At 25.8% G+C, this 25,289-nt stretch overlaps 2 protein-coding genes across 2 annotated transcripts; one reads left to right on the top strand and one right to left on the bottom strand.

Annotated features, from left to right (window-relative positions):
* Positions 1 to 24,211, bottom strand: LOC132935392 (ribosome quality control complex subunit NEMF homolog). The gene is made up of 17 exons (XM_061001938.1): positions 24,010 to 24,211; positions 22,378 to 22,549; positions 21,719 to 21,921; positions 21,474 to 21,622; positions 21,201 to 21,361; positions 18,284 to 18,487; positions 17,627 to 17,916; positions 17,455 to 17,544; positions 17,191 to 17,387; positions 13,903 to 14,083; positions 4,771 to 4,968; positions 4,601 to 4,710; positions 4,336 to 4,492; positions 2,808 to 2,929; positions 2,173 to 2,300; positions 492 to 835; positions 1 to 433 (listed from the first exon to the last, which is right to left on the bottom strand). Exons 1-17 carry the CDS (start codon positions 24,063 to 24,065, stop codon positions 232 to 234), a joined length of 2,964 nt encoding a protein of 987 aa, XP_060857921.1. The 5' UTR covers positions 24,066 to 24,211; the 3' UTR covers positions 1 to 231.
* LOC132936122 (uncharacterized) lies at positions 6,510 to 8,567 on the top strand. The gene is made up of 4 exons (XM_061002808.1): positions 6,510 to 6,519; positions 7,227 to 7,334; positions 7,513 to 7,620; positions 8,023 to 8,567. Exons 1-4 carry the CDS (start codon positions 6,510 to 6,512, stop codon positions 8,565 to 8,567), a joined length of 771 nt encoding a protein of 256 aa, XP_060858791.1.
* Positions 24,212 to 25,289: the final 1,078 nt, after the last annotated feature.

The following is a 25,289-nucleotide window of genomic DNA, read 5'->3' as shown; positions in this document are numbered from 1 at the left end:
TTTACTTGAAATTGAATTTATTATAATTGAAAAGTAATATAATTAACAACATAGTGTTCAGAAATAAGCATGATATACAAAATAAAATATTTCTAAATTAACAACAAACCCTAATATTAATATATTAACTTTAGATGTAAGTTGGATATAACAGTTGGTGTACTAATATAGAGATAATAGTTTAAGTTTCAATTGTGAAATTATTAAGTATATACAATGCTAATTATTTGCCTATTTATTAAGAATTTTGCTGAGTGATGGGGCAGACAATTTAACCCCATTTGGTATGTTTCTAGCAATATCCTGTACGTTGACGCTCCTCATCAAGTTTTTTTCTCTGGTCGTTGACGTTTTGTCTTTTAAAAACAAATTCAAACATGTCTTTGATGCTTTACCTCTTTTTGTGTTTCCAGGTGTTAATTTTAACTTGTATCTAATAGAAAAACACAGCTTTAGTTTAATTTCAAAACAGTTATATTCAAATTAATTACTTATAATTTGTGAGAGCGGTGTAGGGTGCTACTACTGGTACAGCAAAAAGTAATTCATCTTCAGCGTATGGCACACCAGTTAATGAATCCAACATATGGGTCTCAGTTAGATCTGTTGGTTTATCTGTTTCATCATCTTCCGAGTTTTCATTATCCTCAGATTTTTTTATTGGTTCCTTTTGTTCTTCAAATTGAATTGTATCATTAGGTGCTTCAAGAAGCATAGGCAAAGGTTTAATGAATATTTTTTTATTTCCAGCAGCCTTATTTTTATCTGTAGACTTTTTATTTTTTTTGTCTTTCTTTTTAGCACGTTTCAGTTTTTTGTCTTCATTCATTGATGACTAAAATAAAATAAATGTAAATTATTTTATAGGTTATTATTTTATTAACAAAAATAAAGCTCCATACGAGATAGATGTGTAACTTCAAAATTAGAGGAATAGGAAATTTGTAGGCTAACCAATAACAATTGTCAACTGAAATAAAATTATGCTTGGGCATAATTAATTGCTTTATTTACAATTGAAAAAGTGGCTAGTTTGAAGTTCACATGAAGTATGTTAAATAGTGCAATGCAGTTAAAGCTGTCAAATATAAACCAGTTTTTTTAAGTTGAACCATGCAAACACACAAAATTGTTTTAATAATTCATAAAACAGAAAAAAAAATCATATCCACATGAATTAACAGTTGAATTTCTAATTAGATAACATTGGATATCATAAAATAATAATTCCTCTTTAAACAATTTTGGTCTTCCTAAAAATATTAATCGTAGACATTTTTAACATTCCGGTATTATTTAAATTATAACTTTCAATACAGAATAAAATTTTAAGAATATTTAAACTAGTTAAAGGTTATAAATAGTTATTAAATAGTTTATAGACATTTTAAATTGTCCTTATGTTTTTAAAAAAAATATTATACCTTGGTCAAAAAGCTTGAAAATTTAATATAACATCCCACGTCATGGTCGTTCTTTAATAATTTAAATTACTAAATATACAGGTACAATTTTTTTTATGGCTTTGAAGTTAAAATGTTGACTAAAACAATAGTTAAAAATGTATACAATTTTTAATTTTGAATAGAATTGAACATTAAATACAAGGTTTCTTGTAAGTTTTTATTTTGATATATTAAATCATAACAAAAATGAAACAGTACAGTGTGACTTCACAAAGCTAGTTTGAGAGTAAGAGTATAACGAATACAGAGATACAGTATACTCATTCTAATATTGGGTTTTAGTTTAATCAATATTCTCCTTCTCTACTGCCATGTGACACTGAGTGCTTTCACTGTACCCAACAAGCTCAATCCTGAGTGTTTCACTTATTGTTATACTTCTATTTCCCAACATATCAAATACTCTACCACAAAATATTTTTCGTTTCAAAAATTGTTAAATTAAAAATTAGACATTATTTAAAATTTAAAAATTGATTAGTATTATTAATTTATTTTAGTTGAATTCCTTACAAAATAGATAAATAAGATCGTATAAAATGTAGTTAAAAACTAATAAACAAGAAAATAAATAAGTATTTTGCTTTAAAAGCAATTGTACAACACTTGTCTATTAGTAAACCTAAATCATTCTAACTTGGATTGTCGGTTTTTCATAACTTAGGTGGATATGTTTAGTATACTTATAGTTTATAATATTTATTACTTGTAGTAATTTAATTCTCATTTCTCTTTCATCTTCATCTTGATCTTTGTATTTTTCTTTGATCCTCTTTAATTTTCCTCGCTGGCCACGTTTCAAAATTTGAGGTTTATTAGATTCATTTTTTTTATCTGTGAATTAATTAATAATCAATTATTAATATAAAATGTAATGAAAAATTATATTTTATGCAGTTTTTATTTAATTATAAAAATCAAAATTGTTTAGATCAACATAATTAACAGTATATTGTCAGTTGGTTATTCACTCTAATTTCAACCAAAATGGGTGCTGATAATTAAAAATAAAACTAATGCATGTAAGTATAAATGTATATTAAAATAAAAAATAATATTGTAGAAAATAGGTGATTTTAGTATTTAAACTTTTTTATTTATAAAATGTATTTATATATATAACAATTCATTTTTCCTACACAGCAGATACATTATTTTTTTTTTTTTGACAAATCAAAAGTGAGCTGTAGTAGATAATAAAATAATATTGACCTTCATAAAACAAACTGGAATATATAAATTTTGTTAATTCACTGATAATGGACGTAATGATAATCAATACTCTACTATAATTGACTAAATAGATCAAGTTTTTTTTTTATACTTTTCACTAAGTCTTACCTAAATCATTGACATCATCCAGTTCGATATCATCATCATCACTATCTGAAGATACAGCATCAGATTGTTCGACAGATTTACATGTATCATTACAGTTAGGAATACTTGTTACACCTATAACACTGATATAATAATAATAATAAGAAAAACATATTTATTTTATTAACGACTCTATATTTTTATTTATTTTATTCCATATTTATTTATTTGGTTTTCTTTAATTATAAATTCTTTCAACAACCAACAATTTCAATGTTTCACATCTGCCAGGCATCCTGTGAAGGATTACCTTTTTTTTTTTTAATTGCAGTGTTATTGTTGGGTTTAAATTAATGTAAAAATTCAGCCCTATTTTATATTAATGTGACTAAAGCAAGACAAGTGACCAATACTAAGCATCTGTATTCTGTGGGGTATATTTAATAAGATCTTAACGCACCATTTATTTTCTCTTTTGATTCATGCTCAATATTGCAAATTTGCATTCAGCAAAACCATTCTTATGTTGTGACATATATTGTAGACAGTCATCAGCATAATATTATTTAATATAATATATGTAATATAGGTGAGAATATTTTCAACTGTAAATTATTGACATAGGTCAAGCCAGTGAAGCAAGATGTGCTGAGGCAGCAATAATATTTTGCTTTATAACGTCACCGTAAGCACAAGCACGAGCAGCCCCATTGTTGCTGACTGATTCGGGGGGACGTAGGTACAATGATTGTATGTTAATCGTAGATAGCGACAATCGTTGTACGGGCTAATTATTCCGAATAAGCGATTTATTTACTTTTGTTTTACATTTTAATAAAAGTGTTTACGACCTGAAAACCCAAGTTGAATATTATTTCAGTCGTTTTACGTTTTTACTTTTTATAGGAACAGTGCCGGAATATACGTACTATGTGTCAATGAGGTTTTATTAAACTGAATAGTGCTAAGGTATATGTAATCTTTGTGTCATTCCTAATTAGAAGGAACCGACGTAGAATCGGCAAGCGCATACCATCGTACCTTACGAGTTAACAGTGCAATTTTAATTAAGTTTAGAGAGTGTCATTAACTAGAGAGTATGAGAGTAAGGCGTAGTAGGTTTACCACGTATCACGCTATACGAATGATACCACAGTTGTTAACTTTAATATTAGAGTGAATTGACTTATTATCAAACTTAAATTTAAAATATTATCTATGTTAGTACGTTGAATTTTTAAATTGTATTTTAAAAATTAAATATTTACATACTCATAATTTTTACAAAAATAGAAATATTGTAAAAATCATATAGAGCCCATGATAAAAGATAATGTTCTTCATATTATTCCGTTTGATATTCATAAGGCCCATTCTCTCTAATTTTAAACCTAACAAGTAACAACACAAGATTGGTTTTTTTGAACACAAATTTTGTATGTTGTGCATGGGCCAGAGGGAAAATACAAATAGTGCATTGACATCATTATAAGAGTAAGTTGTTAGGAATATAAATAGAATGGTAAGTTTTAAATAAATATGTCATTACTTTATTGACGTTTCATTATTGGATCTTAATTCTTCTTCTTTTTCTTCTTCTTCTCCTTCTAAATGTTGATTATTTGTTTTAACTTCTAGACTTTCACCATCATCATTGACTGTATATGGGGTTTCTTTGTTTTCGGTTTCTATATTTTTCTCTAGATCTACATAATAATGAAATAAGTTATTTTTATAAATGTTATCAAATCACATAATATGATAAATAGTTTATTTATTTATTTTCATATTATAAACATTTTAATAGGTACTACCTTCATCACTATCATTTTCACTCGGTATATTTTCAAATTCATCATTGTTTTCTTCAATGTTATCTAAGCCTTCATATTCGATACCTTTAATTTTACGTTCATTTGCATGTCTAAACACAATTATATTTGTAATTTTATTTTTGTCATTTAAATATTTTTTTAGTATTTACCTAGGTATAGAACTATCTTCTAGTTTAAACAGAAAGCTTAAACCTAATATAAGATGAGTTGCTGGTAAATAGTTTTTTTTACCACGTATCATAAAGCTGCCAGTAGTCAAATATTCTCCAGTGGGCGCAGTTTTAGATACTTGTTCAGGTTTCACCCAAAATGCATTTTGTAAATTAATTTTCATAGTCCAAGAAACACTGAAATTTAAATTTAATTAGTTTAGTTTTAATACAAACAAAATTATGAATTTTATTGTTTTTATAATTTAAATAATATACAATATTTTAAGTTTTTAAACATAAGTTTACAACACCTTATATTCCCATTGTGTCGTCCGTCCGTTAGATACCAGTACATAGTTACGATTGTTGATATTAAGATATTTATTAATTCAACTATTGTTCATTGGTTACTTTACTTAGGTATGATTGTTTGTATTAAAATATTTAATTAAGATTGTTAATATTAAATCTATTAAGGTAATTTTTTATTGTATAAGTACTTAATATAGATTCATACAATCCAAAATATTAATGTTACCAAATTCTTTTTAAATGGTTTTGGAATTGTAGTTTATTGCATGTATTAAAGTACAGTGGGCTTTCCTAACTTGTATTACATGAACAAAGGTTTAAATGATCATAATGATATCAAATAGAAACCAACAATATTGATTTAATAAATTATTAATTTTAACATTACATTTTAATAGATAGCTATTAAAATTAATGTAGAAGAAAAACAAATATTATATGTATATAAAAACAAAACATTAGTAAAATATAAATAATTGATGAAACATTGACTTGACACAATCACTAATGGAAAATAGTTAAATGTTGGGAAACCACATTTAAGGCTGTTTAAAGGCATTTTTAAGGGGTTAGATTTTGGAAATATTCCATATCCATCAGTATGGCTGCGTTAAAGATAAACTACGGCTAAGATTTTTAGAAGCCTGTAGCTTATATTATACTCTAGTCACATGCCACTATATTTTACGATCAAAAGAGTTTCAACTCCTGTGGCTAGAAAATCACAGAAAGTAAACAAAACATGCACGCAGTACCGAAAGCACAATTTTAATTTTGAAACATATTTAAATTCCTTATTCTATTTTCTAGGTTTTATAGAAAATGGATTTAGGATTTATTGTATTGTTTAATTAATATAGTAAAAAAAATAATTTTCTTTTTCAAAATGAACTTTTACTGCAGTGTTACTATAAAAAATGAAATAAAAATCTAATTTTCTACAAAACACAGACATAAATAATTAACAAGTTAGTTTTCTTAAATTAAAATTGAACTTTCGGAAGGGAATTTTTTTGTTTCGAATATTGGTCTAAATGCATGAAAAAAACAATCAGCTTTCAACAGCCTTAAAGTTATTTATTCACTAAAATTCTTCTGTCGATCTTCCTATCAAATCAATAATTAATATGCATCTATTTTTTTTGGATAGACAATGAGCTATTCTATTTCTTGCATCTAATTGAAATAATATTAAGTAATTTTTAACTATAATAGTAGTATTATGAAAGTAACATATTCACAAATATTACCATTAATTGGTTATCAGTGGCGCAACAAGCGGGGGTGTTGGGTGGTACTTACACCAGGGCACCAGGGCAGCTGACATTTTAGGGGGCACCATCTGATGTCTGTGTTTTTGGTATTTATTTTATTCTAACATAAATTATCAAGATTTGAATAAAGATATTATTGTGGTAATAAAGATGAATGAAGGTATTTCTTGTAAAAATTACAAAAATAGATTTTTCTTTCCGTGGAACATTCAATTAGTTATAAATTGTTAATGGTATTATAGTCGTATAAATCGGTTTAGCAGTGGGTAACGGTTGAGGACTAATTGTAGTTAGTACGACACTGTTACGAACTACGAAGACGCTAATAGACGGAAAATTAGTATAATATCTAAAATTAGAACAAAAATAGTAATTTTTGTAATATTATCAGTTATCACGGATGATGGACGACGGAAACGACGGATCATTCGTAATTTACTTGGAACAGTTGGTACTTTATGTATACTATACAAACCTATATTTGATGTTTTTAAGTCAGTGCAGTAAGCAGTTGCCAATACCAATTGAATTTAATTTAAAGCCTGTGACTAGTGTTGAACAGTTTAAGTTTTTATTAATATTTAACTATTTTAATTCAATTGATTGTACTACATTCCATTAAAAAAAAATGTCATCAAATCAATCAAATAGAAAGCAGTTAAGTGGTTATGCAAAACGTAAATTAAAACAAATTAACAATGAGCATGTAAATAAAATAAGAGGATCTATAGATCAATTTATAAAAAAAAAAACCAAAATCTGAAATTGGTAGGTATAAAAACAATAATTATATTTTAAAACTTTAGACCATAATTTTGTGGTACTCTATATTAAATACATTTACCATTATTTTTATAATAATTTTAGTTAATAGCTGTGCTCTGAATAAAGAAAATAGTGACATAATCATAAATGAAATATTGGATCCAGTCATCTCAGATGTAAGAGATATTTCAGTAGATGCAGCCAATACAGGTACTTAATATTAATTAATATTTAATGCCATGAAATTGTATGATATACATATATTATTATTATATTTAGTAGGTAATGTTTTTAACTGTCAACAATTAATTGATAAAACAGTTTCATGTACTCTGTAGTCTATATTAAATACATTTACTATTTATTATTATTTATTTAATGATTATAGTTAATAGCTGTGCTCTGAATAAAGAAAATAATGACATAATCATAAATGAAATATTGGATCCAGTCATCTCAGATGTAAGAAATATTTCAGAAGATGTAGCCGATACAGGTACTTAATATAATATTAATGCTATAAAATTGTATAATATATTATTAGTACTTAGTAGGTATGTTTAGTAATGTTTTATATCTCTCAACAATTATTTGAAAAAAAATTAGGTATATGTTATAAAATAGATAGGTATTAGGTACCTACTAAAATAATATATAAACTAATTTAGTAGTTTAAGACTTTTTTTTTTTTTCATGATACAACATAAACAACTAAGGTCATTAAATGGATTTAATTTTATGTTATGAAATGTCAACTTATGAGTTAACAAAAATTATTATTATTCATGTTACAAAAGTGTAGCTACAATATAAAACAAAGTTATCAATCATACAATAAAAAAAAAAAAAATTGAATTTTAAAAATCACATATTATTAATTGTGTTTTCCTAATTTTAGGTAAATTCGTGCAGTATGAGTATCCATCTGATATATGTCACTATGATGAAAACATGAACTGCAATATTAAGAGATTTATAATATCTAGTGGACCATGTAGGCCAGACATTGATTTTCCTTACAGAAAATATGAAGACGGAAAATGTTTTCGATTCTCAACTAATTTTTATACAATGAAATTAAAATCTGGTATAAATGTTCCACGGTTTTGGTTGTGTTATTCTGTTGGATGGAATGTTGCTTATTGCGAAACATGTTGGTTGTTCGCTAATCGTCAATATTCCTACTACCAAGATTCTTGGATCAAAGGGATTAATGATTGGCGACTTCTAGCATCAAAAATTGAAAAACACGAATCATCAAATCAACATATCGAAGCCAGGAAAATTCGCTCCAATTGGGAAACAAATAAAACCATAGACAAAAGTATAGAACATCAATATGCTACTGAAATAGTCTACTGGCAGAATGTATTAAAGAGAATCATAAAAATTATTTTATCATTAACTGCTGGAAATACAGCTCTTAGAGGACATGAACATTAAGATATCCAAGGAAAATTATCAAGTCCAGGTAAGCTTTTATGTTAGGTATTTTATTTTAAATAATAAAAAGCACCAAGAACTTTTATCGATTACCTGTTTGCATACATTTCAAATTGTTTATAATATATATTATATGTATGTGTTTGTACTGTCATAATTATATGTAACGTATAAGTAATTATTTTAGTAAATAATAAATTTTTATTTTCTAGGAAACTTTCTACAAATGGTTTATCTTTTGGCAGAATTTGATCCTATTATGAGTGATCTTTTAAATGATGAGAAAAAGAAAATCAAATACCTCAGTTGGAAAATACAAAACGAATTAATTGATTTACTGGCTTCAAGCACAAGAAATTTACTATGTGAAGATATAAAGTGTTAATGTTTTTTGAAACTGTTCAGGCTGTATTCAATTTTTTTAGTTCAAGTGCACCAAGGTGGGCAACTTTAGCTTTTGGTGAAGTAGATGCAAATAAAATAAAGCAAAGAGTCCTAAAAAAAGTATCCCCCACTCGCTGGGAATCGCGACACGTATCTATTTATGCCTTAAAAATGAGATTTATTGATGTTTTGAAATCCTTAAGCAATATTTCCTTAACTAGTCAGAAAAAAGAAGAAAGAAATATTGCAAATGCTCTAAAAAAAAAATTAGAAAAAATTGAATTTGTTTTGTTGTTATGCTTATGGGAAAAAATATTAAGACCATTATATGGAGTATCACAGTCTCTTCAACGTAAAAATACTAATTTACATAATGCTTGTCAAAACTTACAAGAGGCTAATTTTACTATTCAAAATTTAAGAAATCAGTATGATGATTTAATATTAACAAGTCATAACATGTGTGATAAATGGGGAATTTCAAAAGATTACCATGAAGTTCGTTCTAAATTCGCTATTAAACATTTTGAAGAAGTTGACGGTGATAGAAGATTGAATGTTACAGAAGATAATTTTAAAGTTCGAGTTTTCTTACCAGTGATTGATACAGTTATTTTTCAGCTTTCTAAAAGATTTAACGGATTAAAGGAAATAACTGAAAACTTTGATTTTTTACAGCCAAGTACATTAGTTAATTTATCTGAAGATGACTTAATAAAAGCTTCGTATGATTTTACACAATTATACAAAGATGATATAAGCTCAGATTTAATACGGCAGTTACTGTCAATAAGAGAATTAATAAATATTTTTGAAGTTAAAAGTATCGAACTATTGACATTATATATTTTAAAAAATGACTATAGTTCAACATATAGTGATATTTTAAGTGCAACCTTAATTTATCTTACATTACCTGTAACAGTTACATCAGCGGAAAGATCGTTTTCTAAACTGAAACTTATTAAAAATTACTTAAGAAATTCAATGAATCAAGATAGACTATCAAACATTGCCATTTTGAACATTGAAAAAAATAAGACTAAACAGTTAAATATAAACAAAATAATAGAACATTTTGCAAACTTAAAAGTTAGAAAAGTTAAGTTTTGTTAACATGTACATGTATTAATTTTTTTTTTATGAATTAAAGAACCTACCTACCCATGTTATAATTTGTATAATTTATATGTATATATTTATTTTTTATCTATACTATAAAATATAAATATATAAAGAAAATAATATATTGTAGGGAACCAAGTAATTTTTGTTACTAGGGCACCATAAGGTCTAGTTGCGCCACTGTTGGTTATTCTATTAATATTTTGTGTATATTTTTAGGTGTAAATATATAAGACGAGTGGAACTTTTAGAGTTAACATTTTAGTTGAAAATTACTTAAAACCATTTTCTTCACGTGCAGCATTACATAAAATAGCTCATTTTCTATTCAGCAAAACAGAAACATAATTAATATATCAATTAATAATTATATATTATTGAATCAGTGGGAAATTAACAAATAATACATAATTTAAGCATAGGTTTACATCATAAAAACTCACTGGAGGAAGCGTTTTTAACTCGTTAATATCTTATTACATAATAGTCCATAAAAATAAAATTGAACTTTTATTTGTAACAATAAAACTGCCTTCTGATACCCTTATTATCAGTTCAGTTTACATACCTAACTTTTCTAATATTAATGTGTATAATGAATATTTTTATTTCATTTAAAATCTTTTAATTAAAGGCCCCTAAGCTGTTTTATTATTATTAAGAGCCTACAATTTATCATCTTCAAATGTTTGCAATGTTGAGTTTTTTTTTATGATAAATTATCGTTTTTTATTTTTTTTTCAGTATTGCCAAAAACCATATTTTTAATGTAAAAAAAGGTGGGCTAGTAGGTATTGCCCTGCTGTACATTAGGTTACAAATGGGTCACTGTAATGGATGGTGTTAAATTTGAATTCAATGTTATATCATTGTATAAAAAAACGATTCTGAGCGAAGACGGTCAGTTAGCCTATGGCATTACTAAGTATATTTGATGATATTGTGAATAAAGTAAATTATATATAACCTATTTAAATGGGCCTTGTTTTAAATTTTAAATCCTTTGATTTAAAAGTTGAACATTTTATAAATTGTTGACTACAAAATAGAAAAAGTTTGGGAATTGATAAATATAACATATGGTGTAGATTGTATGTATCTACGGTAGTTTTTTAGGAGGTATACTAAAAACCAACATCATTAATAATTAGATACATGCATATATAGATACATGCAATTTTAACTGAATATTAATATTAACACTTTCTATACACCATAACATTTCAAAATATTTTGACTCATGTTGAGCTATTTATAGGCATATGACATTTTCTATTATTATTAGTTTTTTTTTAAATTAACGTCAATAAAAAATTTCATTCTGTCAAAAAATTTGAAAATATAATACAAGGTTCCTTGTTAGTTGTTAGAGGAAAATAATAAAAAGTTGAGCATAAATCCAAAATAATTTTTTATGAGTGGCTGAAGTTCAAATTTTCACAAAATTCGTAAGGATTGAGACAATTCGTAAATTTTTTTGAGTTCAGTATTCATAAAAATTTTAGATTTTCAGCGAAGAGATGAATGTATTAATTTCACAGTGGTGTGTTTTTTTTTATATATAATTTTTTTATGTGTCTGTCATCACCTTTTAGGTAATGTGTTTAGATTTTCTTCAACAGTATCTTTTCTGAAAGGAAATTGAATCTAGTTGGTACTTTGGGGGGTCAAAAATAAACATTTTCCAGTAGTTTTCAAAATCGCCGTGAAAAATTAAGGAAAAACGGGAATTTATAAGCAAAATTGATTTTGGTTTTCGGTGTAACTCTAAAAAAATGACTGTAGATACATGAAATTTTGACTGAATGTTTATATTATCATTCACTAGACACCATCACATTTTCAAAATATTTTGACTTATTCTCAGCTTTTTACAGACTTTTTCTGTTTTAAATTTTTTTAGATTTTTATTCTATAGAAGATGGATAAAAAATATTATAAATCTAGTCACAATTATTTTTTATAAGCATTTAAAATTCAAATATTGAGAAAATACCTAAAATTCCCAAAAATGTGCAAATTATTTTGAGTTAGAAATTCATAATATTTTTTATATTTAAATCTAAGATTTGAAAATGTAATACAAGATGCTTCATAAGTTTTCTTATTTTTATGAAAAAAAAATGTCTACGAGCAAATCAAATTAAATTTTATGAACGTTTGAAGTTTATATTTTTATAAGATTGGATATTCACTTGATTTCTCATGTAGCGATTTTGTTATTTTGTTGATTAAAGTTAGAATTTTGATAACATTTATCAAACTTTTAATTTTTAAATGATTTTGTAGTTAAAAATGTATAGTATGTTCAACTTTTATAGCTAAGGATTAAAAATTTACAAGAAGGTTCCTCGTAAGTACGTTATTCTGTAACCAAAAAAAAAAAAAACTGAGTTTAACTAAGTTTTTTTTTATGTTCAAATTTAGAGGAACTTGCATATTAAATAACCAAGAATAACAATTTAAGTTAATTTGTTGTAATTTTATAATATTAATTCAACTTACCATATTAATAATAAGTCATAACAATATAAATATAATATAAAAATATATCCACACTGAAAAAACTGTCACCGTTCAGAATCATTTTTCGTATACAATGATATTATATCATTGAATTCAAATTTAAAACCATCCTTTATACACTTATAACCTTTTTTGTACTTGATAACATTTTCAAAATATTTTGAGCTGTTTATGCACATTTTTCTCTCACATTGTTATAATGTCAGTTAGAAAATATTAAAAATACATAAGCAAAATTTATTTTTATAATCATTTAAGGGTGCTGTGCCGGTATTCCAATTTTCAAAATTCTATAAAATTTGAATATTATATTTTATATTTTAGTTACTACTTATCAAATTATTTTGTAGTTAAAAATGTATAAAATGTTCAATTTTGATAGGCAAGGATTGAAAATTTAAAACAAGGTTCAATATAAGTTAAGTTTAAATTTGGACGAAATGAATATATTAAAACCAAGAATAACAATTATAGTTATTTTTTTGCAATTTTAAAATATTTTTATTGGGTACTTTATACTTGTAGAGTAAATATATTATAAAATATACACACAATAAAATTTTGAAATGCCAATTTTTTGACAAAAATGAATTTAACCTACTGATATACTAATGCCTAATAGTAAAATAAATTACTTTAATCACAATAATATGATAAAATATACCTACTTAGTAATATTATAGGCTAACAGACAGTCTTTGCTCAGAATCGTTTTTGTATATAATAATTCTAAATCACTGAATTCAAATAGAACATGTCCATTACAGTGACTCTCTAACCATCTACTGTACAGCTAAATATTACTCACTTACCCGCTTTATTAGTATTTGATAAAACATATCATAGTATGTTAGGTGACTTTGTATTTATTTTTTATTTTTGATATTTATTATTCAATTGGTGACATAAGAAAGCACACATTTTTTACTTGTCTTAACTAAAGAAAGAGAATATGTTTTTACACAGCATGGTTTACACAGCATGGCTAACTCTAAATTATAAAATTGCCGTTAGTGGCTTTTCCGCTTTGCCGACAAAAATTGTGGCTCTTATACTCTATTCAGAATAAAATTATACACTTTTGTGTATGCATAATGAGCCACCAGAACAGTTAGATCGTCTCAAGTGGTGCCAGGTGCTCTGTGAATAAGCACCAATCGTCGGCAACCAACGTTACTCTTGTTTTCAATGGCCACCTCCATTGTTAATGGAAGGGGCAGCATGACATAGACTAACTAGTTTTTGCCAGTCGAGTGGGCATTCTTATCCTGAATAGTAATTTTGAAAAATATTTATCTACCTGTATGAAATTGCCATAACAGCTGCTTCATTGAGTGTAGCAGGAGGGACTGGTTGATTTATTGGATTTTTAATTAAAACAGTAGTTGCACCACTAAATCCAGCATGTACATAAACATCTGATGACTTCATATATCGTTTAACAATAACTTCATTTTGATGAGCGTCACGTCCAGCAATAACTAAACATGAGAAATAAAAAGTAGATAAGTATTACAAAAAATAAACAATTTTAAATGTATTTTTACCAAATTCTTATAGTAAATCACTATTAATAATATGCATTTATAAATCATTAGGTGAATAAATTAAATTATCATGCAAAAATAATATATTTATCAAATTTATCTTAACGGTGATTGTACACATTGAAAACATAAAGAAAATTTAAAAGTTAAGTATCTATACTGAAGTTTTAAAAGTATTGTGTTATTAAGATATATGGCTGTTTACATGATACTTTATAATTTAAAGTATGCGGCTTACATTTTTGTTCCTAAATTCTATACTATATTTTAAATATAGTATAAATTATATCAACAAATATTACTAGTAATAATCTTAATAGTTGTGACTTCGAAATAATCTGATGTACATCAGATTTTAGTTGTTGCAAGTGCGTCACAATATAGTTAAGTTAGTAATAGTTAAATATAATTATATTGGACTTCGACAAATAATGACACATTAAATAATATCACAAATAGAAAATAAGCTGTTGTAGTTGAGAAGTAAAATTCAACAGGCAAATAGATAGCAGCATTTTAAAATTGTAAATTGTTTGTAGATGATAACTCGCTTTAAAATTAAAATATAATAAAACGCCTATGAGATACCCTAGATTATAAGAGGTCATTTCAACCTTAATTTTAAAAATTATTATGATTACAACCATTATTGTGAACGTACAATTGTCATGTTGCGCGTAGTCATAAGGAGAAAACAAATAGTGTGCCGACATCCTCTTAAATATCAACTATCAAGTATGTACCAACTACTATGTACTTGTATAAAACATGAACAAAAATAAAAAAGAAACCTATAAAATAATATATCCCAAGTAAAAAAGTTAACTATTTCTATAATAAATTTAAAATCTGTGAAACATGAAAACACAATATATTTAATACATTAATACTGTATTATACATTAAAACTTCATGTAATTACTGATTAATATTTTTATTTAACATTTTTAATTAATACTCTTTCATAATAATATTGTACTCTGGTCATAAAAATTAAAACTAAAAATAATGACCTATTTACACTAATGATTTATTTAGAAAATAAAATTGCCCGAGAAATATATAAAATTCACTTATATTATGGTAAGTTATAATAAGTGTTATTGAATCTAATTATCTTGATAGCCAATGTATGAAACAGCAAGATGTGTAATACCAATACAAAATACCTAAATATATTATAAAAGGAATTAATGGAAGTCAAATTTAAAAATTCAGTGATTTAAGCCAAGGGATTAGCCCAGAGAATAGGTTTTAATTGTTTTTATTAAAACGGTTAGTTTTATATTTCAAATCAAACAGTATTTATATTTTTATATTTATTATTGCAGAGGTGGAGTGGTGGATTAAATGTATATACATAAAAATAAATTTGTGAGTAATATTTATTTTTTTTTGTCATATTTGTTTTTTATTTGTACAATCTGTATAAAAATATAATTACAATAAGCACAATGGAGGGGAAATACAATTATAGGGCATTGGTCATGGTTGGCTTGAAGAAGAAGCTATTCATTAATAGCACTTCATAAATGAGTAATGTAAAAATATTTAAGTCTTAAAAACATGTATTTTTTAAAAATTCAAACTAAAATTTTAATGAGATTTGGTTATTTATTTTTATCTAAACAGGTTAAGAAATTTTTCTTGCAAAATGTGTATTATTATAATATCTAGAAAATTAAATGTAAACCATGTCACGGAAACCTATACAAGTATAGGTAAGCACGTGGGGTACAAAGTTTGTGGAGAAAATATAGAAATTGATCAATGATACTATGATAGCAAAAAACTGACATCTAGAACAGCGGTTCTTAACCGGTGTTCCGTGGCCCCCTGGGGGTCCGCGGCAGCCTTAACACATAACATACGTCAATAAGTGACATGAATGCATTATTACAATATTGATGGATTATTATTTTTTTTTTTTTCATATATAATATGTAGATTCTACACCAAATAATTGTATTATTAATATTTATTAAGTATAATCAGTTTTTCTTGTTCTTACAAAATTAACATACGTACAGCACTGTGGTTTCGGCAGTCTTATATTTACTGCCACTAAGTGCAGTTGATCGACTGTACTCAATTATGGTTTTATATTACATTTTTATATAAAATTAATTGTAATAAAATAATTATAAATGTGTATGTTTTGTTATGTCTACTTATGTAATTTGTTATATAAAATAATTATTATAATTTTGGTTATGATAACATGAGATGTTTTGTAAAAATAAAGATATTCAAAAAAAAATTTGTAAGGGCGTCCGTGATTTCTAGAAATCTTTCATCGGGGGTCCGTGATCTACAAAAGGTTAAGAACCGCTGATCTAGAATTTATAAGTAATTTTATAATGTGAACGTCTCCACAATTAAAAGAAGTGACCTAAGTTAGAAAAGAAATTATTTTCTATACTTGGTACTATTTACACAACATTCGACATTAGATGATTATGATTCATATTATTATTAATGAGTGAATTATTATGGTGTGAAAAGAAACAAATAGTCTACTTATATTTTTAAGTAAATTAGTGATTTTGGCAAATTATATTATTTTGAATTATCGATTTTGACGTAGATGATCAATAGGTGCGCCAAATACAAAAAAAAAAATTATTTATTTAGTACATATTGGGTGTATATTAAATATTAATTATTAGGTGTCTAAGTTTATATTATTATTATGATGTATTTAAAATCATAAATATGAATTAATTTTTTTAATTATTCTTTGAAATATAACGCCATGTGCGAGAATTTACTATTTAAGTTATTAGATACTTGTATCGTTGTCTACTTTATCTTTACTGTTATTGTTACATAGTCTACAAACATCTGTTAACTTCATTGTTCTGATTCACAATCATTTACCCTAATATTGCAATATTATTGAATATTAATATTCAAATTAATAAGAAAATATCCACGATATCAATGGCCAACACTATAAATTAGTATTTTCAACTCTCGGGAATTTTATCAAATAATTAAATCACTAGTGTAGGCCTGGCCTGGCCTAACACAAAATTTTACCTAAATAATTTTCGGAAGATATAAACCAATAAAACTTTTCAAACCAATATGTTTTGCGAACTTTATTTATAGAAGCAACAACTTGCATATCTTTCAAAGTTTGTTTGGTTTTTTTTTCAGCCATTTTTAAAACTGTACTTGAGGAGTCAATGGTTTTTTTCTCTTTGATAGCTGATTGTTTTTTAGATCCATAGTATCTATAATATGAAACAATAAATATCAATACATATTTATCATTAAATAAAAAAGTAATTCTCTATTTACCTTTCAGCATTTCCAAAAGCAGACTGACCTAAATCTATATCAATTAATTGACTGTTCTCCTCATTTTGGTTTCCTTCATTATAAGGATCACTTAATAATAAAAATAACATCAACAATAACTGTGATAAAAAAATACTAATAATTTATGTAAATTATTTAAAAAAAAACTTACAACAGTTGAAGTGTTATGTGGTTCACACTCAATTTCAAATTCTTTACTATGGCATATGTGCATCCATCATCTTCAAAATTTAATTGTCTTATCATATCCCAAATTTCATCCCAATGCAGTTGTTTTGCTACTGCTTGCCTTACAAACTGTATAGTATTGTCCACAAGATCCAAATTATTAGTTATTAATTCAGCTTTGAATTTGTGTTCATCTTGTGTATCTTGAAGTTTTTTAAGTCGTTCTTCATGGTCTTTAACAATATTTTGTAACTTTTTAACAGCTCCTTTTTCCTTTGAAAAAAAATATTATTTTAAATGTTAATTAATTGTAATGTTATTTTTAAATATGAAGTGAGCATTTTGTATCACTTTGGTATGATATAAACCACTTTAATAATATTATAATAGAATAGAATTTGGAATAATATGATACTGGATAATCTCTTAAAATGAGAGATATTTGAAAAAAGATGCCAGTTGAAATGTATATTTTTGTAAATACATTGGAAATTTAAAACGTTTAAATTTTATTTATTGATAAATACTAAATAACTTGTATAATATATGATAAATTATATTATTGGATTTATATTTGATATTTTTAAAATATAATACTTATGTTGTTATGTACCACAATATCTTGTATTAATATACTAACTTGTTGCATGCACTTGACATCATATTTCTGGCTTTCTAAACTTGAATAAAATTCATCTACCGCTTCATTAAAACTTTCATAAGTTTTTGAAGGTAATTTCTGATGTTGAGCGAACAAAAAAGGATGATACTCTTGATTGGTACACAATTCTTTCATAATACCATCAGGTAACAATTGTTGATCAATTTTTTGAATTATAAAACCCTAAATCATAATTTGTTAAAGCTATTAATAAAAAAAAATTTATATTTCTATATGCCTGACAATATTGTCTAAATAACATATTTTGTTATTATCAATGTGCAATATTTGCAGATGATTGAAAACTTTATATGTTAATTTCATCAATAGAAGATTGCAATATATTTCATTACGATCCAAATAGTAAATAGTAATAATAATTAATGACATCATAATATAAAATGTATATTCTAAAATTATGCAATTTTGTTAAATTGTGTCATTTAAAATTGTAAAACTCTAAAATTGTACTCTTGGTTTTGCTTTTACTCTGCTCATGTTGAAAGTAGGAAAACTAAAGGAATTTAGTATTACATTTTAAACGCTTAGATATAAATAGAAAAATGTTTATGATTTTCTAACTTAAAATAATTTGCCAATTTCTGTGATTTAATGAATTTTATCAACATTTTAACTTTAGACGCACAAAAAAAGACATATAACAATTATTGATGATTTACGCCCAATTCTTTTTTTTAGTTTCAACTAATAACAACAATGTTTTAAATTTTCAATTTTTTTGACCAAGCATAAAATATTTTATTGATAATAATTTTAAAAAAAACCAATAAAACTTGCAATTTTCTTATGCCTATAAATAGTTCAAAAAGAGTCACGATATTTCAAAAATGTTATGGTGAATAGAAATTCATACAGTGAAAATTGCATGATTCTACTGTATTTTTTTAAGAGTTACACCAAATTCAAAATTGATTTTGTCTAAAAATTCCCCTATTTTCTTAATTTATTTTTTGTTTTTCCAGGCACTTTTGAAAACTACTTGGAATATTATTTTGATTTCCCAAATGCATAAATTAGATTCACTTTTCTACCAAAAAATATATTTAAGGTGCCCGGTGCCGATGCCATTTTATCTTCAAAAATACACTCTGCAGGAATATCAATACCGCTTTGCAGAATCAACCAAATTTCATAATTATTTTTTTAATTCCTAGAAGGTTATATTCTACAACTTGCATCGATTTCTGTTTTTCAATATTTTATTTTCAAACTTTATAATATGTCTAAAAAAATACAAGATAAAAAGTATTTTTACAAATTTTTTAATACAATTATTTGAAATAAAATACAAAATTAGAGATTGATGCGGGCTGTAGGAAGTCTTTTTCTTTCAGATAAAAATAGTCATAAAAATCCGACAATTCTACAAAGCTTGAGAGTTATTCCCGTAAAGTTTTCTCGATATAATACATCCTATCAACCACCTCTAAATAGGTATCAATATATTAAAAAATTAAATTATCAAATTTTCCACAATTCTATAAAATTTTAAAATTAAATTTTATATTTTAGTTGCCATCTCAATTATTAGACTTTTCCACTAATCTACTAGCACTACTAATCTAACTGGCACCGGGACCCTTAAGTTGAAATTCAATGTATTATTCGACTACTTATTGTGTACACAGACCCGATATATAATTTTAAAAAAAACACACATCATTGTAAAATCAATACATTCATAACTCTGCATTAATCTGAAATTTTAAAATTTTAAACGTCTCTAAATAACTCAAAAACAATCGGAATACTTTGAAATTTTTAACTTGTAAAAACTCTAATATAAACATTTGGTGAAAATTCAAAGGTATCTAAGTTCAATAATTTTCGATTTATGCCAAAATACCAAATTCATTTTGTAAAATATATAATATGACCATGTTTTGTGTAAAAACTTTGTCACACCCGCATGTGTTGTCTCCATCTTACAAATGTACAACATAACAACAACTGTTTTGTGCGGGAAAACTTTTATCTTTTTATGTCTGTAGTAGAGGCTTCAAAATGTACATATAAGGTAGGAAATTATCTATGCAACAGCATGCCTATATTTTAGATAACATAAACACAATATAAGTTATTTGCTTCTAAACATTTTGTTTTTTTAATTAGCTCATAAAAAAAAAGATTATATGTGAAGTACCTAATAAAAAATGATATGAAAATAAAAAGCAGATAACATTTATCTTTACGTGTCGTGAAAATTTGGTAGTTCTATGACAATTTCGAGAAAAGTTGTCCCGCGTAAAACAGTTTTTCCTATTTTGTACATTTATAAGACGGAGACAACACATGCGGATGTGATGTCCTCTTAATTATTTTAGATCCTCAATGTTGAAGATCAAAGCATTTTTACTGTCCCAAAAGGTGACAAAACACTAACAAAATCGCACATTGTTGTAAAATCAATACATTCATTACTCAGTTAAAAGACTAAAAATTATATCTTTTAAAACCAACTATAACTAATTCATAATAAGTTTAAAATTAAAAATTTTTAAAAGAATATTTTGGATTTTTAAGGAGATATAACATCATATGTATTTTTATAATATATTGCCTTTTTCAAACAAAATAAAATCATTATATATTAAAGATTTTTAGTGAATATAAATCCAACCTTTATTCACCACTATGTAGTAAGTACATTTAATTTACATCTGTACTCAGTAAGTGCCCACATTAACATATAAAACCAACACTAAATGTATGGAAGGTATTTCGTTTGAAATAATTATTCAATTATTACTAAAAGCAAATGGTGTCAACAGTAAAGAGTACTATTTTTATTATTTTTAAAATGGTTTTTAGTAAGCATTTTAATAGGAAAGCATACACTAAAAATATTTGGAAAAAAGTTAAAATTATATCTTACTTCTTTTAATGTAGTTATATTGTCTAAGAACTTTTCAGCAATACAAAAACAATTCATAAGCTTTTGGATATCTGTATCAATATTAAATTCATTACCAATTCTGGTATTTGTTGGAAAACCACCACTTATTAACATATGTTCCAATAAACAATTTCCATAATCTATAAAATTTAAAATATAAAATAATTAGGTATAACAGACAGTTAAATAAAAACTAGTAGTAATACTACTACTAATAATAGTTATGATAATAATTATCTACCGATTCCTAACCTAAACAATTTGGAAAATTTGAAAAAATAAACTTTTTTAAGTTTGTTGAAGGCTTAGCTGTTTTCAGAATTTGAATTAAAGAATCTTCCGTTGGTGGATTAAGTCGATTTTTTGGTCTGCTATTTGGGTACACCTCTTTAACAAAAAACCTAAAATTTTAAAATATAAATAAATAACATACAAAAAATACATAAAAAATTTAAATTTATTTTAACACATTAAGGGAAATCGAACAAATATTTTACTTCTGTTTTTCATCCTCGGTGTGCGGACGTAAAATATTTATCATAATATAATCTTTATCTGCTAAAATAATATTGCCTTTATCATATAATTCTAGTATAACATGATATGCTGCTTCTCCAACACCAAACTGCAGATCAATAATTCGATCAAATCCCATTTGTGTTAATTTTTCCAACCGTTTGTTTGATAAGTGTTTTCTTAACTAATTATAACAAATAATTCATCGTTTTTTAAATAGATGTTAAAGAAAACTTAATTTAATTTTAAATCAATCAAAATATATAAGTATAGTATATATGTAGGTACTTATAATATATAATATTTATAGTTCAATTAGTTTTCATCATTAGATAAGTCAACGTTTATATTTAACTCAATACTATGAAATCTGAACATTAATATTATCTATATAATAGTATGTTACTATAGGTTAATAACAATTAATATAAAGACTGTTTAATGATAAAGAATATGATTATTACACTACAAAAAATAATGCTTAGGCCTAAAACTATACATTTTGAAAATGCATTTCAATTTTAATTGATAAATTACTTTTAAAAATATATTCTTATTTTTGTTTATTAAATTGCAAGTGATAATACATTTAAAAAAAATAATCATAAGCTGTTAATTTAATACAGTTAATTTATTATACCTTCATACTAAAACTACTAGGTGCTTCATTCTTAGTCCATTCATAATTAGTAACATGTAATCGAACACCAGATTCCAATAACAATACACACTTATCATTGTTAAGTTGAAATTTGAACAAATATGTTTTATGATCAATGTCATAAACTCTTTGTAATCTCATGCCTTTGAATCTATAAAAAAAACAACAACAAAACCATTAATTTATAAAATATAATTAAATACTAATGATAGCAGTTACAATCACACATTTGAAGGCAACTGGTTTAATTATAATATTATATCAACAAAACTTAACTTGTAATTTACAATGGTAAATATATACAACACTGTAGGTAAATTCTTAGCATTTTTGGTTTATAAATGTATATCATACAATTATTTTTATCAGGGTTTTATCATTCAAATTAGTTTTTAAAATAGTAATAATAAATAAATAAATTATGGTGATCTACCTACCTAATTGAAAACTGGCTTTTATTATGATTATAATGTATTACGCAATTGTTTTAACATAAATACATTGAGGTAACTTATGAGGTTCTGTCGTTTATAAGACACAAAATCGCTTGGAACGGTCTGGACTTGTCCAAATACATTAAACTATAGTTGGTTATTAACATTCAAAGTTTGTAAAAATTTTTATTTGAAAATACATAGACATTTTTGATATAATTTTGAAATAAATTAGTTTTGAAAAGTCATTAGTGTCGTAGTGATTTCAATTCATCTTATTGCAATTTACATTATTTTAGTGTACATTCAGTTATCAATTTAGAGGCTGAAGTCATAGTTAAGCCACCTTCAAAAATGAGGATGTAGTCTAAAAGTGTTGACGAGAACTGTTCATCACCGAGGCACTATTAACTTTAATATACAATACGAGAACGAGCAGCATATTAATGGAATAGTCAAATGTAACAAAACACAAACAAAAATAATAAATAAATAATACCTATGTAATATGTATAAGTAAAATATTTGAAATTTTTTAATAAAATATAATTTATATGTAGGTAGGTAATATTATGTCAAATCAAATAAAGTTTAAACTAAAATTAAGTTAAAACTAATTATTTTTTTTTCGTTTCTTTACCCACTTTGCCTATAAGGTTCATTGGGTTATATAAGACTCACTTAGTGCTGGTCCTAAAGCGAGTCTTATTATTGATGTCCACTGTATATATAAGACTATAAGTATACAACATAGTATTTTCATTATTTGGTAAAGTTGGTTATTTTATTTTATTTTAGTTCATAAATAGGTACAGAAAAACATTTTAATAAATGCATGTATTTTTTACAGAATCACAAAGTTAAATTTTACATAGTATGTCTTAAAAATGTTTAGTGTAAAAGGTCCTAATGGCTAGTTTTTAGGTCTGCTATAATTTGAAAGTATAACATAGCAAAATATGTTACCGAACCCTACTAATGAATAAAGACTAATCTCAATATGGCACACTCAAATACGTTCAAATATAAATAGGTACCTGCATTTAAGCATTAAAATATAATATTACAAGTAGGTACATAATAGTACATAGGTAATATTCAAAAAAAAATATTTGTTTTCCTAATAGAATATGGTGAAATATAAAATATAATACATTATTGTGTTACAAACACTTACTTTTGAATTTCGTTGACGACACACATTATGTCCAGCGTCGAGAATCGCGTTTTCATTTTTGTGTTGTTTTCGTTCAACCATTAAAAAAGAATATTTATAAAATTGCAAGTCGCCTAGACTCTTGTTTTAGAAAGAAATCCAACTCCAATCTTTATCGTTGCACTTAAGAAACACATGAATTATTGTTATTACGTCGTGATAAACATTAACATCATTGATATTGCGGTTTTCTTGACGTTGTGTCCGTTATCAATAAATAGATAACTCGTCACGGTTTACGATTCAGCCAATAAGCGGACGCGTCGACCAAAGTGCAATTGGTAGATTGGACGTATCGATCGCCGATCGAGGGAGGTATTGTATTCAAATGTCAAATTAAAAATAATAATATTAGGAAGATACCATAGTCAATAGCCATATTATTATTATCATATTACCTAGGTAAAATCGTAAAAATGGCGTGTTGTTCTGTTGTGCATTTTAAGCTAGATGTTTGACCGAGAAATCAGGGACCTAATTCTAATAGTACCTAATATTAGTATATCAATCAAATTTCTGGTTTAGAAATTCTCAATTTGCACACTCAAGGATTTTATTAAAGATGAGTTGTTTATCATAGAATAATTGCAGTTGTCGGTAAATTTGGCCGCATCAAAGGATGTCCCGCGCAAATGTTAAAAGTGTGTACGTGGCTTTAGGTAATCATGGCATCAGTGCAGCGTATTTTCGGGAAGGGGGATGGTCTTGGGTCTTGACCAACCCACCACCAGAATGAAATACCTAATATAATTTTTAATTCATAACTTTCTTAACCCATTTATAGGGTTCGAGAATTCTTGCATTTGAAAGTTTTTTTTGTGTAGTGGTCGTAGATTATTTTAGGTAAGCTATAATTTGAAATATTGAAATGCGAAATTAAATACAAAGTTTGAGTTTTGCATTTTTTTTTATATTTTTGTGTAAGTACGTAAAATTGTCGGAAAAAATCATATTTGAATAACATGCAAAAATATTTCTCACAATAAATTCTGTTTGTGTAGCATAAGCGCAAATTGTGTGGAGAGGCATGGTGCCCAAATCCCCCTCCCCTATTTGCGCTTATGGTAGGTAGGTCTTAATTTGATGAGTCTCTTTGTGACAATACCGTGGTAAAACTAATGGACATTCAAGATGGAACGAAGAAATGAAAATCAGTTCGTTTATCAGTTACCTATCACGGTGTAACGAATATCACATTATTCGTTATTTCTCAACCCAGTAGATGTACCAGTATTTAAAAA

This window comes from Metopolophium dirhodum, chromosome 1 (genome assembly GCF_019925205.1).
Source record: "Metopolophium dirhodum isolate CAU chromosome 1, ASM1992520v1, whole genome shotgun sequence".
Lineage (NCBI taxonomy): Eukaryota > Metazoa > Arthropoda > Insecta > Hemiptera > Aphididae > Metopolophium > Metopolophium dirhodum.
Note: the sequence above shows the minus strand (reverse complement) of the source record. Positions and strands in the feature narration are given on the sequence as shown.

Excerpts from the sequence above, each read along its gene's own strand:
- LOC132936122 (XM_061002808.1), top strand. Across the intron at positions 7,335-7,512 it reads AGTAGATGCAGCCAATACAG|TTAATAGCTGTGCTCTGAAT; the intron begins GTACTTAATATT and ends TAATGATTATAG. Across the intron at positions 7,621-8,022 it reads AGAAGATGTAGCCGATACAG|GTAAATTCGTGCAGTATGAG; the intron begins GTACTTAATATA and ends TCCTAATTTTAG.
- LOC132935392 (XM_061001938.1), bottom strand. The coding sequence starts at position 24,065 with ATGAAAACGCGATTCTCGACGCTGGACATAATGTGTGTCGTCAACGAA. Across the intron at positions 2,930-4,335 it reads AATAATGAAACGTCAATAAA|TGTTATAGGTGTAACAAGTA; the intron begins GTAATGACATAT and ends TTATTATATCAG. Across the intron at positions 2,301-2,807 it reads GGATGATGTCAATGATTTAG|ATAAAAAAAATGAATCTAAT; the intron begins GTAAGACTTAGT and ends ATTAATTCACAG.